This window comes from Podarcis bocagei, assembly GCF_964188305.1.
Source record: "Podarcis bocagei genome assembly, chromosome: 2".
NCBI lineage: Eukaryota > Metazoa > Chordata > Lepidosauria > Squamata > Lacertidae > Podarcis > Podarcis bocagei.
In genome coordinates this window covers 13267996-13284708 of record NC_138126.1, presented here as the reverse complement: position 1 = coordinate 13284708, position 16713 = coordinate 13267996, and the positions used below count along the sequence as shown (strand labels likewise).

The window sequence follows — 16713 nt, the reverse complement described above, 5'->3', positions numbered from 1 at the left end:
GGACGCGGGTGGCGCTGTGGGTTAAACCACAGAGCTTAGGACTTGCCGATCAGAAGGTCGGCGGTTCGAATCCCCGCGACGGGGTGAGCTCCCATTGTTCAGTCCCTGCTCCTGCCAACCTAGCAGTTCGAAAGCACGTCAAAGTGCAAGTAGATAAATAGGTACTGCTCTGGCGGGAAGGTAAACGGCGTTTCCGTGCGCTGCTCTGGTTTGCCAGAAGCGGCTTAGTCATGCTGGCCACATGATCCGGAAGCTGTACGCCGGCTCCCTCGGCCAATAAAGCGAGATGAGCGCCGCAACCCCAGAGTCGGCCACGACTGGACCTAATGGTCAGGGGTCCCTTTACCTTTACTACCTTGCCAGTCTACCTACAAGATTGCATTATCCCACATGCACCAACTCAACCGCTTCATTAGGGGGAATGGCACGAATAGAGGTGCCTCATAATACACATTCTGCATTTGTAATAGCTTGATTGTTTAGTGTGGCAGCAACTGCTCTTTGGAACTCGCTGTCTATTGAGATCAAGCAAGCACCTTAACTGTACTCTTTTTGGTACCTGCTAAAACATTTCTGATTAGACAAGTCTTCCCAGATGCTTAGAAGGTCAAGATAATTTTAATCTGCTTTACTACTTCTAACTTTTGCGTGTTTAAAAGTATGGCTGTGGATTTTTCCTCAATTTTATCTTTTGGTAAATTGCTTTGAAGTTGTTGGGTTTTTGTTTACAATCAAGCGGTGTATAAATTGTATGAAATAAATAAGATGAATAAATGTGGGCTGGTCTCTGCCCTCAAGGAGCCTACAATAGAAAATCAGCGGTGGACAAAAGTACAGTGGGAGATGGAGAAATAAGGGTAGGAATGGATGAGTGCGAGCAATTGCTATTGAATGTACATTTTATTTTTAATCAAGCAGGATTCTGATCGCTTTAAATTAAGCAATCAAAAATAAAATCAGGCACTTTAGAACAATTATGCATAATGAATTTTGATTTTAAAATGACATCTAATTGCATCTGCCAAGGGTCAATGAATAAGGGATTAAGCCAATGGCTTTGCATTGGCTTTTGATTGACTATTGTTCATTGAGGGGATTGATTATATTCCTAAAATTTGCTATGAAGAGCATGTGGAACATCTTTCCGGAGACTGTGCAAGTTGCAAACAAAGCTATTGGTGGTGGAAAATCACAAGCTAGAATGTTCCATGATGTCAAAACAATCTCCCTGCACACAGAAAGTTAGTATCTCAGGGAAAAGGCTGGGGAAATGGTCACAGGGGACTGTACCTCCTTGGGGAGCTCCATTCCATAGGATTTCTTTTGATACTTGTTTCTGCTATTTCATGAACTGGATTTCCTGCTGGTTGGGTTCTTCCTGCCCAATGGCAGCAGTGGGGAACCTCAGGCCCCAGAGACCAAACATGACTGTCCAGGCTTTGCTGTCCAGCCCTTGGAACTCTTTCCTAGCCATACCCCTTTCCTAGCCATACCCCTGAGGCTTTGCACCCTCCTTGGGAGTTCTTGCCTGGCTAGAACGTGCCCTTCAATGTTTCTTCTTTGCTCAGATGGAAGAAGGAGAGAGTTGTGTGTGTGGAAACCACATTGGTGTACAAAGGTAAAAATTTGCATTTGTTGCTCCACCCACTTTTGCCTCCGGCCCTTGGAAGATTGCTCAGTAAAGGTTCCTAACCTCTCTGCCCCGTGATGTTTTAATTGTACTGTTTCACGTTGCTGTTTTAATGGGCTTCATTTTCCTCTGTCTGTGCAAGCTGCCTTGAGAGACATTGAAATGGGTGAATTGCTGAGTAGAGAATCGAATGAACAGACAATGATGTGCAACAGACATCTGAAAAGTCACCCTCTCTTTCCCCAGGGTGCCAAGGAAGGTCATCATTTTACTCCAGATTTCTACATCTTCACAGAAGATGTGGAGGAAAAATAGAGCTGGTTCAGGTAAGGGATTTGCAAATATGTCTGGTCTCGTGTCCTGTTCTCAGCCAGCTGAGTATGGGAAGCCGCCAAGCAGGCCTTGAGCACAATAGCTCTCCTGCAGATTCCAGCAGCTGGTGTTAAGAAATCTACCGCCTTTGACCATGGAAGCAGACAATCGCCATCATGGATAGTAGCCATTGATTGTCTTAACCTCCATGAATGGCAGCAGGGGAGAGACTAACAACAACAACAATTTTATTTATTTATTTATTTATTTATTCATTCATACATACATACATACATACATACATACCCCACCCATCTGGCTGGGTTTTCCCAGCCACTCTGAGCGGCTCCCAGAAGAACATTATTAATAATAATCATTAAAAAGCAATAAAACATCAAACATTAAAAACTTCCCTAAACAGTGCTGCCTTCAGATGTCTTCTAAAAGTCAGATAGTTGTTTATTTCCTTGACATCTGATGGGAGGGCGTTCCACAGGGCAGGTGCCACTACCAAGAAGGCCCTCTGCCTGTTTCCCTGTAACTTCGCTTCTCGCAATGAGGGAACTGTCAGAAGGCCCTCAGCGCTGGACCTCAGTGTCCGGACTGAACAATGGGGGTGGAGATGCTCCTTCAGGTATACTGGGCCAAGGCCGTTTAGGGCTTTAAAGGTCAGCATCAGCACTTTGAATTGTGCTTGGAAACGTACTGGGAGCCAGTGTAGGTCTTTCAGGACCGGTGTTATGTGGTCTTGACGGCCACTCCCAGTCACCAGTCTAGCTGCTGCATTCTGGATTAATTGTAGTTTCCGGGTCACCTTCAAAGGTAGCCCCACATAGAGTGCATTGCAGTAGTCCAAGCAGGAGATAACCAGAGCAGGCACCACTCTGGCGAGACAGTCCGCGGGCAGGGAGGGTCTCAGCCTGCGTACCAGATGGAGCTGGTAGACAGCTGCCCTGGACACAGAATTGACCTGCACCTCCATGGACAGCTGAGAGTCCAAAATGACTCCCAGGCTGCGCACATAGAGGACAAGGTGATCCCTTAAGTTACCTAGTTCTGAGCCATTAAGGTTTTATAAACAAATAGTTTATAAAATTGAATGCTTTTGAATTATGATGCTGGAGGAGAGATTTGAGAGTCCCATGGACTGCAAGAAGATCAAACGTATCCATTCTTAAGGAAATCAGCCCTGAGTGCTCACTGGAAGGACAGATCCTGAAGCTGAGGCTCCAATACTTGGCCACCTCATGAGAAGAGAAGACTAAACGACTAAACAACAACAATGAATCAATAGTATCACCTTGAACTTGGACCAGTAATGAAATGGCAGCTGGTGCAACCATGATATGATTGTGATACATAGTGTTCTGCTTGACCACAAGCTGAAAGGCCTCTGCATCTGTTCAGAGGTGCCGTATTCCTTGATGCTTCACATGTCATTGGAAGGAAGAGCGCCATGTGTCAACAATCAAGGCAGAAGTGGCCCTGTGTTCCTTCATCCTTGTTGACTGTCTTTTGTGTTTCAGGAACCTGTGTCATTCGAGGAGATAGCTGTACATTTCACTGAAGGTGAATGGGCTCTCCTGGACCCCCCTCAGAGAGCCTTATACAGGGATGTCATGCAGGAGAACTATGAAAATGTGACCTCTTTGGGTAAGAATTCCTTTATCTTGTATTTTGAGTGTGGAGTGTGTGCATCATTGAACCCAGTTGATCCCCTCCTGGTGTTATGGGATTCAAGAAAGTTTGCATGGTTTTGTTTATTTACAAGTGCCTTCAGACCATACCTTGAGACCTTGCTTACCTTTTCCAAATGTTTCCCCCACACACACACTCTCTATTCACACAGCTGCTTCTTTGTCTACCTGCACCTTTGATGCTGTTTTTTCTGGCATTATGAAGCCAAATCAGAGCTAAGACACGAATCAGGCCTTTACTCTGATTTGGCTTAATAATATTATAGCATAGAAAAATGTGATCAGGCCCCTAGCATTGTCAAATTAATCTGCTCGGTTAGATTTGGTTATGTTGACTGTCTATCAGTCGGATTTTCTTTATTTGTAGCCAATTGCCAATATAACAAAACAAGCAAGACAATACAGGAATATGTTAAACATATACATTTTTTTGTATCCAACACTGTCATTCCACTTGCACAATGTAATTCTGCTTGCACAACCAAACTTGCCCCTCCTCTCACCTGCAGCAAGCCTAGTGTACCCTCAAAATCTTCTCCAGAGGGTTGGAGGACTCTCTGGAGCAGATTTTGGGGACTTGTGGGGAAAAGAGAAGTCCCATTGTGTGAGCAACTTGTGTGGCGTTGAAGACAACCATTTGTCTTCTAAATTTACTCCAATTCGTTTACATTAAATAAAATAAAAAAAATCACATTGGGAGTCTCAGCACTGTTTTGGTTCAAAAAAAATCTTATAGCTTCTTGATGCCAGTGCATATAAATAACAAATGTGTGTATATCAGCCAACAACCATCTAATTTCGAAATCATTTTAGTTATTGACGCTCTAGAAAAAACTGACATGAATAGAGGAATCCATCCAATTTGGCCGTGTGAAAGTGTCATAAAGCGAAATGATGCAGGAATAACAACTAAAGGCGTGCTGTTAAATTTTATTAGGATGGTTCAGGAAAAAAACTTCAAGTTGAAGTAACAACACAGTTTTTCTTCTTTCTGATTTCACTTTTGCCCCCAGTTCTTTCCCTCACCAATTCGGATCGAAACTCCTGGGTGGAGGAAGGGGACGAGTTGATCTCCCTGGGTCTACACCCTCCGGGCTCTGAGAAAGGGAACAAACATGAAGTCACCAGAACAGGTGAGAGAAAAGGAAGTACAAGACAGACCAGCACTGGCAATGGCTACTGGCAAAGGTGGCTAGGATATGCCTCTAGCGTTTGTGACTGTATAATTCTGAATGCTAGGAATTGCAACTAAAGAGAGTGCTTTTGCACCCAGGTCCTGATTGCGGGCTTTCCATAGGCTAGCCGCTGAGAGAATCTATGGCAGAGTTGATGCCAGGAGAGAGCATTCCATAGACTAGTGGCTACTATAGAGAAGACCTGTTCTGTTGTCCTCACTCTCCAGACCCCTCTCTGAGTGGCACTCAGCTGACTGTCTCAGGGTCCAGGCAGGTTCATATGTGGAACTGCTGCAGTCCTTCAGGTATTCACTGACCTGTCTTTCCTCTCTTTATTGCAGTGCAAGATGGGCAGGAGAAAAAGGAGGAGGAGAATCCAGCAGCGGAAAATGCTCAGGGAGATGACAATCCTAAGAAAGGCAATGTAAGAAAGGCAAGGAAGAACGTAGCGCCAGGAAATCCTAAGGTGGTTGAAAAGTCTAAGGAATACATTCTTAGGAGGAAAAATCAAGTCCCCGGAAATTCTAAGGAAATTGGGCAGTCCAAGAGAGATGTTCTGAGGAAAAATCAAGTCCCTGGAAGTTCTAAGGAAACTGGACGTTCTAGAAGAGAAATTCTGAGGAAAAATCGAGTTCTCAGAAATTCTAAGGAAATTGACCATTCTAGGAAAGATATTCAAAGGAATAATCTAGTGCTGAGAAATTCTAAGGAAATTGGGGATTCTAGGGGGGATGTTCTGAGGGAGAATCTGGTGCCAGAAAATTCTAAGGAAATTGAGTGTTCTAGGGGAGGCATTCCAAAGAAAAATCTAGTGCTGAGAAATGTTAAGGAAATTGGGAGTTCTAGGAGAGATGTTCTGAGGAAAAATCGAGTTCCCAGAAATTCTAAGGAAATTGGGAATTCCAGGAGAGATATTCAAAGGAAGAATCTAGTGCTGAGAAATTCTAAGGAAATTGGGGATTCTAGGGAGGATGTTCTGAGGGAGAATCTGGTGCCAGAAAATTCTAAGGAAATTGAGTGTTCTAGGGGAGATGCTCTAAGAGAGAATCTATTTCCTGGAAATCCTAAGGAAATTGGGCATTTTTCGGGAGACATTCCAAAGAAAAATCTATTGCTGAGAAATGCTAAGGAAATCGGGAATTCTAGGAGAGATGTTCTGAGGAAAAACCAAGTTCCCAGAAATTCTAAGGAAACTGGATATTCTGGAGGAGAAGTTCTGAGGAAAAATGAAGTTCCTGGAAATTCTGAGGAAATTGACTATTCTAGGAGAGATATTCAAAGGAAGAATCTAGTGTTGAGAAATTCTAAGGAAATTGGGAATTCTGGGGGGGATGTTCTGAGGGAGAATCTGGTGCCAGAAAATTCTAAGGAAATTGAGTGTTTTAGGGGAGATGCTCTAAGAGACAATCTATTTCCTGGAAATCCTAAGGAAATTGGGCATTTTTCGGGAGACATTCCAAAGAAAAATCTATTGCTGAGAAATGCTAAGGAAATTGGGAATTCCAGGAGAGATGTTCTGAGGAAAAACCAAGTTCCCAGAAATTCTAAGGAAATTGGACATTCTAGGAGAGACGTTCTGAGGAAAAATCGAGTCCCCAGAAATTCTAAGGAAACTGGATATTCTGGAGGAGAAGTTCTGAGGAAAAATCAAGTTCCTGGAAATTCTGAGGAAATTGACTTTTCTAGGAGAGATATTCAAAGGAAGAATCTAGTGTTGAGAAATTCTAAGGAAATTGGGAATTCTGGGGGAGATGTTCTGAGGGAGAATCTGGTGCCAGAAAATTCTAAGGAAATTGAGTGTTCTAGGGGAGATGTTCTCAGAGAGAATCTATTTCCTGGAAATCCTAAGGAAATTGGGCATTCTACGGGAGACATTCCAAAGAAAAATCTATTGCTGAGAAATGCTAAGGAAATTGGGAATTCTAGGAGAGGTGTTCAGAAGAAAAACCAAGTTCCCAGAAATTCTAAGGAAACTGGACATTCTAAGGGAGATGTTCTGAGGGAGAATCTGGTGCCAGAAAATTCTAAAGAAGACACCTCTTTCAGAATGTGCAAAGAAAAAATGCTCCAGGGTCATGATAGGAAAGATGCAACTTGGCATCAGCACAGATCAGAAAGGCAGCAGAAAGCTGCACAAAAGACCAGCCAGGAGAAACCAATTCCTTCTCAGGATGACGGTGGGGACATTGGTCAAACCACTGCCCAGAAGGAGATCTGCAAGGACAGGAGGCAAAAAGCATGCCCTAAATGTGGGAAAGTTTTTAGTCAGAGTATACTGCTTCTTAAGCATAAGAGAACCCACACGGGAATGAAGCCGTATCAGTGTTTGGACTGTGGAAAAATCTTCAGCCAGCGTTCCCACCTTAATATACATAGGAGAACTCACCGCAGAGAGAAACCATATGAATGCTTGGACTGTGGGAAAGCTTTCCATCGGAGCTCCCACCTTGCTTCACACCGGGGAATCCACACAGGAATCAAACCTTACAAATGTCCAAGTTGTGAGAAGAGCTTTCGTCGGGGGCCTGACCTCAGGAGGCACCAGAAAACCCACACAGGAGAGAAATTACATAAATGTTTGCATTGTGGGAAAAGCTTTGGTCTGAGCTCTAGCCTTATTAAACACGAAAGAATCCACACAGGAGAAAGGCCGTATAAATGTCCAGACTGCCCGAAAGGTTTCAGCCAGATGTCTCATCTTATTGTACACAAGAGGATCCACACAAAGGACAAACCGTACAAATGCTCTGTCTGCGGCCAGGGCTTTAGCCAGAAAGCACATCTCATTTCACATGAGAGAATCCACACAGGAGAGAAACCTTTTAAGTGCTCGGAATGTGGCAAAAGCTTTAAACTGAACTCAGCTTGTATGAGCCACGAGAGACGACACAGAAACAACTTGGGTGCTCAGACTGCTGGGAAAGTTTCTGTCGAGGCTACAGCTTCACTTGACGCCACAGGACCGACAAGGAAGTCAAACCGTAGAAACGTTCAGAGAGTGGCCAAAGCTTAATTGTGCTTAAGGAAATGTACAGTGGTACCTCGGGATGCGAACAGGATCCGTTCCGGAGCCCCGTTCGCATTCTGAAGCAAACGCGACCCGCGTCTGCGCGTTTCGCTGCTTCTGCGCATGCGTGTGACGTCATTTTGACTGCGCATGCGTGCGCAGCGAAACCCAGAAGTAACATGCTCCATTACTTCTGGGTCACCACAGAGCGCAACCCAAAAATACTTAAATTGAAGCACATCTATCCCAAGGTATGACTGTATTGTGAAAGGGAGATTACCTGGGTCCAGAGCAGGTGTGCCATGGGAGAGTTGTGATGAAATCTCCTAGTTTCTTCTTTATCTTGAAAGAAACAGTGAGTGGTTCCGCTTTCGATTCCCTGCGACAAAGGGCAGATTCACACCATAGATTTAAAGCATGTTCAACACACAGGGGTTTGTTTGTTTACTTACAACACACATTTAAAGCAGAAGACTTCCCCACCAAGCATTCTGGGATTTCCCCCTTCACAGAGCTACAAGCATCCTTAACAAACTACAGTTCCTATGATTCCCTGGAGTAAGCAATGTGCTTTAAATGTGTGGTGTGGATCTGCTCCAAATTTAAATGCTCCCCCCCTGCACCCCGCCCCGCCCCCACATTCCAGTTAGTGGTGCAGCTAGGCCTGTAGGATACTGAAGCTTAGCCCCTATGGCTACCCTAGAATGGCAGATGACGTGAGGTTGCTACAGCATCCTTTGTTAACTGTCTTATGTGGCGGGATGTGGGTGGCGCTGTGATCTAAACCACTGAGCTTCTTGGGCTTGCTGATCAGGAGATCGGCGGTTCGAATCCCCACAATGGCATGAGCTCCCATTGCTCTGTCCGAGCTCCTGCCAACCTAGCAGTTCAAAAGTACGCCTGTGCAAGTAGATAAATAGGTACCGCTGTGGCGGGAAGGTAAATGGCATTTCTGTGTGCTCTGGTTTCCATCACAGTGTTCCTTTGTACCAGAAGTGGTTTAGTCATGCTGGTCACATGGCCCAGAAAGCTGTCTGTGGACAACCACCAGCTCCCTCGGCCTGAAGCAAAATGAGCACCGCAGCCCCATGCAGTGGTACCTCAGGTTAAGAACTTGATTCGTTCTGGAGGTCTGTTCTTAACCTGAAACTGTGCTTAACCTGAGGTACCACTTTAGCTAATGGGGCCTCCAGCTGCTGCTGTGCTGCCGCCATGCGATTTCTGTTCTCATCCTGAAGCAAAGTTCTTAACCTGAGGTACTATTTCTGGGTTAACGGAGTCTGTAACCTGAAGCATCTGTAACCTGAAGCGTCTGTAACCCGAGGTACCACTATAGTCACCTTTGACTGGTAAAGGGGTCCTTTACCTTTACCTATGTAAATTGCCTTGTGGTGGTTGTTCAGGAGGGAATTGATGACGACGACGACGACGACGATATTATATGACTGTCTAAAGGAAGAGGCTCTCCATAAATTTTGGATCCATAGTCTGAAATTACCCTGGGTAATTATTAGGACAGAATTTTCCAAAGCTGGTATGGCGGGTACATGGGGCAGGAGGACAGGAACTTGTGCCATGCCTATGTTTCCTGTGTATGTCTGACAGGAGGGGAAAGGATTATCTCTTCCCCAGTGCCACTGCCCCAATCAGTGGGGAGATTTATCACAGGGATGCCTGTGCCTTCAGGGCTAATGAGTGATGATGACAGAACCACTTGTCCAAAGAACCCTGGAAATCACAATTTGTTAGCCTAACAACTCTCAGCACCTAACACAGAGATGCCAGGATACTTTGCCAGGTGTGTTTGGGGGGGGTGAGCCATGACTATTTTAAATTCTATAAGAGTACTTTAAATGGGTGGTGTGGATATGAGGAGATAAGACAAGTTGATGTTACTAGCTGTTTGACCGCAGACCAGACTCCCTCAACCAGTAGTGGACTCTCCATTAGGATGGCTGGATGACTATCAGGGATCGATCAGCAGCAGACCCAAGGGTCATCTAGTCCAACCCTCTGCAATGCAGGAATCTCAGCTAAAGCATCCATGGCAGATGGCCATCCAACCGCTGCTTAAAAACCTCCAAGGAAGGAGAGTCCACCACCTCCCAAGGGAGACCGTTCCACTGTCCAACAGCTCTTACTGTCAGAAAGTTTTCCCCCCTGATGTTTAGTAGGAATCTCCTTTCTTGTAACATGAAACCATTGGTTCGAGTCCTACCCTCCAGTGCAGGAGAAAACAAACTTGCTCTTTCTTCCATGTGACAGCCCTTGAGATATTTGAAGATGGCTATCATATCTCCTCTCAGTTTTCTCCCCTCCATGCTAAATGTACCTAGCTCCTTCAACTGGTCCTCTTAAGGCTTGGTTTCCAGACCCATGATCATCTTGGTTGTCCTCCTTTGCACACATTCCAGCTTGTCAACATCCTTCTTAAATTGTGGTGCCCAGAACTGGATAGAGGAAGATCTCTGGGGTTCCTTCCAGCTCTATGATTCTATGCCTTGGGATAGTTTCGCTTTCCCTCTCCCCAAAATACACATTTCCCCTTTGCTCTAAAAATTGGTCTCTCCATCCCCGTTCTTAATTTGTGATTGGGGCAGACCTCTTTCTCCTTTTTTTTTTTTAAAAAAAAAAAAACATTCCTCCCAGCTACATGCCATGGAGATGGGAGGAAGTGATGGGTCCCTGAGGTAATAGAGTGGACTGCATCCCCTACAGGCGTGCAGGTATGTAGGGAGTGCTTCTTTTTGAATGTTTATTTCCATTCAAACAAGACCCTGTAAGTAGAAAACAAACCCATCACAGAGGGAGCTTGGTTCATTCATTCAGAGCGATTGTTGCCCATTCTTCAGCAGGAAAAGCTCCAAGAGAAGCTTAGAAATCAGTAATAAATAAATGAGCATGCCCTTCCTTCAAGATTTACAATCTAAAAAGGCATGGCAAAAAATGAAATGAGGGAAGAGGTTTTAGTGCAGGTTTTCATCTGCTGTGCTTTTTTCTGTCTGCCTAATTCCATATTCTAACTATATGCTGTGTTCCGTATTTTAACTATGGGCTGTGTGAAGGAGTACTTTTATCTGTTCTTCTAAATCTTTCAACGTTCATTGTATGTCGCCAAGTTCTCTCTATCCATTTTCCTCCCTCTCCTGCTGTAAAGAATCTTCTGTTGCCCAGGTTTTTGACTGATTAGCCTAGCATTAATTTGGTTTATGTGTAACATTTTAGTAATAATTTAACTGAGGAATGTGTGTAAAGTTGTTTAGAGTTACTGCATTGCTGGTTTTTATTCTTAACTGTTGCCTTTGGCATTTTAGCTGTTTTGACAATTGTATTTTTTCATAACTAGATTTTTTAATTGTTGTAATTTAATTTTGCTAGTAGAAATGGTAAAAAAGGCAAGGTATCGATCACTATTTTAAATAAATGCATAATTTTAAAGAATTCATTTATTTTATTTTAAAAAGGTTATCTGCCCACTTTGGCTATATCCACTTACCAAAAGCATTCAGTGGTATTTACTTCCCCAAACACACATTCTGCTGGTCATGCCTCGCGCGCCCCCCCCCCCCAGCAGGAGCGGGAAGATCTACTGGTAGAAATGGCGATCTACTGCTAGCTCTCCGGGTGATTTGCCATAGATCAGCAAGGGTTTCTGTCAGTTTATTTATTTATTTATTTATTTAAATTTGAACACCACTTTTCCATATAAACTGCTGCATTAATCGAAACAAAATGTTACCGGAGTTTGGCTGAGCTGTCTCTGTCCCAGAGGGAGCAGCCTGAACTGTCATGCAACGAAGCCACTTTGGTGTCCAAAGATAAGGCTGGATTTAATAGCAAGCACCCCCTGCCCTATACGGGACGCGGGTGGCGCTGTGGTCTAAACCACAGAGCCTGGGGCTTGCCGATCAGAAGGTCGCGGTTTTAATCCTTGCAACGGGGTGAGCTCCCATTGTTCGGTCCCAGCTCCTGCCAACCTAGCAGTTCGAAAGCACGTCGAAAAGTGCAAGTAGATAAATAGGTACCACTCTGGTGGGAAGGTAAACAGCGTTTCCGTGCGCTGCTCTGGTTTTGCCAGAAGCGGCTTAGTCATGCTGGCCACATGACCCGGAAAAACTGTCTGTGGACAAACGTCGGCTCCCTCGGCCTATAGAGCGAGTTGAGCACTGCAACCCCAGAGTTGTTCGTGACTGTGCTTAACCATCGGGGGTCCCTTTACCCTTACCCCCTGCCCTAACTGCATATTTGAGACTGCAACCTTATCTAGAATAAGACCAGAGACACCTTCCGACGAAAGTGCTTCACCCAACAATATTGCGACGGCAGGCGCTTATAGGGCAAAATATGGGGCAGGAGGGGGGGGGACTGGGGCCCTAAAATTTACTTTGCTTGGTGCAGAAATGACTTCAAAACAATCCATTACAATGGCCCACAGTTTACAGTGCTTTATTCAATGGGGGGGGGAACCCAAAATGTGTGCTTCGAGAGTGTATTTAATATTGCCACATTGGAAACAAAACTAGTGTACCTTTTGTCTCATGTGCTTATTGCCTCCTCAGGCCTTTGCTTCTTATTTGTGTTCATTATTTTCATCAACTTTCTCAGAAACTGAGGAAACACAAGCTATAGTACATTTTCTCCCTTAATGAAATTATTTCCATGTGCTGCTGAGGCAACACGTAGCCCAAAACATCTTGGGAACAGCCTCGTGTTATCCTGTCATGGCACTCCAGCTGCACCCTGGATCATCTACCATGAGGCAAAGTGAAATCTGGGCAAAACAGAGCGTTCCCCTCTTGTTTTTATTCCTGCTTTTTGCTGCTACCAGGTCAAATATTTTGCCAGGCTGCCTTTTACTAAACATCCTAAAATAAACAATAGTTAAATATACTTCTTCTGTCTCTTTGAGAACACTTTGTGGTAGAGTATGAGGTTTGGCTTCGGGGTGGATATAAATTAAGAGACCACACAGTTTTATGAATTAAGTTCAGAGATTTACTGTAAGTTTAGAAAAGGCTGTTCTTAGGGGGAAAGGTTTAACATAAGAATGGTTACATACAGCCAAGGCTGGACAAGCAGCGTCATGTGATAGGACTCCATCATCACATGGGAATATGTCATCCTAGATTCAGGATTTTTCTGTCAAATCTTTTCGTGTTGGGGAGGTGATATAGTTCCGTTACAAAGCGACAGACCGCCACAGCATCCTAAGCTACCTTGCACCTGCCAACTTACATTCAGTGCTTTTCCAACTGCACTGGCTCCCGGTGGAGTACAGGGTCAGATTTAAGGTGCTGGTTTTGACCTTTAAAGCCCTTCATGGCCTAGGACCCTTGTATCTACGGCACCGCCTCTCCCAGTATGCCCCACGGAGGACCTTAAGGTCCATAAATAGCAACACCCTAGAGGTCCCGGGCCCTAAGGAAGTTAGACTGGCTTCAACCAGAGCCAGGGCCTTTTCAACTCTGGCTCCGGTCTGGTTGAACGCTCTGTCTCATGAGACCAGGGCCCTGCAGGATCTGATTTCTTTCCGCAGGGCCTGTAAGACAGAGCTGTTCTGCCTGGCCTTTGGCTTGTAGCCAATTTGATTCCCTCCCCCTCTTTCTTTTTTCTTTCTCCTCCTGTGATGATTTTTAATATTTTAATGTTGTATTTTAATCTTGTTTTTAAGTCAACTTGTTTTTATTATTGCTTGTTAGCCGCCCTGAGCCCAGCCTTGGCTGGGGAGGGCGGGGTATAAATAAAAATAATAATACAGTGGTGCCTCGCAAGACGAAATTAATTCGTTCCGCAAGTTTTTTCTTCTTGCGAGTTTATCGTCTTGCGATGCACGGTTTCCCATAGGAATGCATTGAAAATCAATTAATGCGTTCCTATGGAAACCGCCTTCAGACCAGGTCTGGGGACAGTCTGTCCCCCGACCTCTTCTGAAGGCTGGGGGGGGGGGAGACAAGGGCTTTTCTTCCCACCCCCAGCATTTTAAAAAACCCCGGGACAGCGGAGGACTTCTCCGCTGTCCGGGGCGATCTTAAAATGCTGGCGGGCGGCATTTTAAAATCGCCTGGGACAGCGGAGGACTTCTCCGCTGTCCGGGGCGATGTAAAAGCCCCTGGGAAGGCAGGCAGGGGGGACAAAGACTTTTGCCCCCCGCCTGCCTTCAGAAGAGGTCCTGGACCTCTTCTGAAGGCGGGCGGGGGGCGAAAGTCTTTGCCCCCCCCCCGCCTGCCTTCAAAAGCCGTCCGGGACAGCGGAGAAACGTGCTGCCTTTCTCTGCTCTCCCGGGAAGGCAGGCAGGGGGGAGCAAAGACTTTCGCCCCCCGTCTGCCTTCAGAAGAGGTCCAGGACCTCTTCTGAAGGCGGGCGGGGGGCAAAAGTCTTTGCTCCCCCCCGCCTGCCTTCAAAAGCCGTCCGCGATAGCGGGAAGCGCTTCCCTGCTATCCCGGACTGCTTTTAAAATGCTGGCGGTGGGGAGCAAAGCCTTTCGGCCCCCGCCGGCCTTCCTGGACCTCTTCTGAAGGCCGGAGGGGGGGAAAGGCTTTGCTCCTCACCACCAGCATTTAAAAGAGGTCCCCGGAGATTTCCCTATGGGCTTTCTTCTTGCGAAGCAAGCCCATAGGGAAATTCGTCTTGCGAAGCGCCTCCAAAACAGAAAACCCTTTCGTCTTGCGGGTTTTCCGTCTTGCGAGGCATTCGTCTTGCGAGGTACCACTGTAATTATTATTATTAAGAGTGGAAGTGTAGCTGTAAGAAAGCTTCCCACAGAGCCTAGGGCTTGACCCAATCAGGTCTAGTCTGAAGCCAAAGGGGGTCCCTTGCGTACTTCGAAACCCTGCAAGGTTATAATATAGTAATTTATTAATTATGCCCTGCCCATCTGGCTGGGTTTCCAACAAAATAAAAAGGCGATTAAATATAAAATATTAAAAACTTCCCTAAACAGGGCTGCCTTCAGATGTCTTCTAAAAGTCAGTCAGTCGTTTATCTGTTTGACATCTGATGGGAGGGTGTTCCAAAGGGCAGACACCCCCACCGAGAAGGCCCTCTGCCTGCTTCCCTGTAACCTCCTATCTTGCAGGAAGTGAACCGCCAGAAGATCCTCGGAGCTGGACCTCAGTGTCCGGGCTGAAAGATGAGGGAGAAGACATTCTGAAGCAGCTGGCTGTAGAAGTATAAGCCTCCCCTGGCCTATAGGTTTTCATTCTGCAGCCCTTGTCACAGAGCCCAGTTACCACCTGGCCAGGGAGAGAAAGGGAGGCCCTCCTTCCTTGGGACCTTTCCACTGCTGCCAGGTAGAAGTCTTTAATGTTCTGTGATGCCTCTCTACCAAACAGCCTAAGCTCCCCTGGGTCTTCTTGAGGACACCCTTTACATAGGGCGGGGTTTAACTTTTAAGCATGGTGTCAGGGGTTCAGGGACAGAGGCACAGGTGAGGGGGGAGACGGAGAGCGATGGGGAAGAATCCCAGGACTGTGAGGAAGAGGAGGACAATGACTTGAGGTCTTCCATGAGTCTCTCAAGTGAATCGGAGGATTCCCAGAAGGGGGCGCCCCTAGTCAGGCCAAGGGGGTTCACAGGGGGGACATGCCAGGGGCAGGGAAGCAGCAGGGAAACCCCGAGTGGGAGTGGGAGATCGGGGCCGGCTTCCCAGCAGGAACGAAGTGAAGAGAGTGGAGTTCCCAGTGTGACACACGGAGCGGAGCAGGAAGGAGACAGGGGAAGGAGATCGGGGCAGAACGTCCTGCCGGAAGAGGCGGAGAGTAGTACAGGGAGTAGTGTAAGTGTCAAGAGGAAGGTCAGGGGTAGCGAACGCGCGCCAAGTTCAAATGTGGAGGCGCGAGGAAATGGAGAGAGCCCGGAGGAGGAGCCTGGCCCCAAAGCACGAAGGAGGGGGGGACAGGCATCTGAGGAATCCGCTTCAGGAGAGAGCAGGAGAGAAGGGACCCAGGGGGGCAGAAAGACCCTGCGGAAAAGGAAAGACAGGAAGAGGTGGACTAGCACAAGCCTCTTAAGCTGGTGTAGGGGCGGGACCGATTCAGAGGGGACTTAAAACGTCTAGGCTAAGAGACGCGGGGCTGCGCGCCTCGGTTGTGAAAGCAACAATGAACTGCAATAAACATCCTTGTATATAAGAAGAACCTGGCGTTGGTCTTTTGTGAGCTGAGACCTGAGGCAGCCCTGACACATGGGGTGAGCAAAACAGCCGGCAAGGAAGCTGCTAGGCTTCATTTGCTTTAAAAAACCAAAAAAAGAGACTCTTCAGAAAGAGGTTTTAACATCTAAATTGTTACGTGCATACAAAACTATCTCAAAGGAGCAAAAGGGTACTGAAAATAAAACCGGATAAATACACTTAGCTAGCCCACATCTCTCTAAACTGGTTAGTAGCTCTCCTATTTCTTCAAGTTCAAGGCTTGAATTCCACCTGCAGCACGGATTGTTTAAACTGACTGATAGCTGTTTTACGGGATTTCAGGCAGAAGTATCTCCCGGCCCTCCCTTGAGATGTCAGGGATTGAACCTGTGTCCTTCTGCCTGCAAGGTGCTATTCCACTGAGCTATGACTCTTTCACTCCAGGAAGCAAATTAACAACCCAAGGCTGCTGTTCCACTTAAGCAACACAACTCCCCTCTCCCTTCCCTTGCAACCCCACTCCCAGGCTAGAGATGTGAAGGCCTGTATAAACTCTGGAATCTGCCCTCCCCCCACCCCAACATTTGTTTCCAAAATATTGGGGGAAACCAGGAAAAAATAAGGAAAAAAACCCTATGTCATGTCCCCCCAATTTCTAAGTTCTTTTCTGAGACTTCACATCTCTGCCCTGGGCTCTCTCAAGATTTGCTCCAAAGGATTGAGGGAGCTTCTACAATAGATGTTAGGAGCAGTTGGGGAGA

General features: G+C 46.2%; 1 protein-coding gene across 3 annotated transcripts in view; it reads left to right on the top strand.

The window, feature by feature from the left end:
- The window catches only part of LOC308580362 (uncharacterized protein), a 148788-nt gene extending 138349 nt beyond the window's left edge, over positions 1-10439 (top strand). For 2 of the 3 annotated variants that reach the window (XM_081181803.1, XM_081181804.1), the window contains 4 exons: positions 1877-1956; positions 3469-3595; positions 4653-4772; positions 5156-10439. In XM_081181803.1, coding sequence (XP_081037929.1) covers positions 1877-1956; positions 3469-3595; positions 4653-4772; positions 5156-7827 — 2999 coding nt within the window. In that variant the 3' untranslated portion in view covers positions 7828-10439. Of the gene's footprint in view, positions 1-1876; positions 1957-3468; positions 3596-4652 lie in introns of all 3 variants that reach the window. The other variant, XM_081181805.1, reaches the window with a different exon arrangement.
- Positions 10440-16713: the final 6274 nt, after the last annotated feature.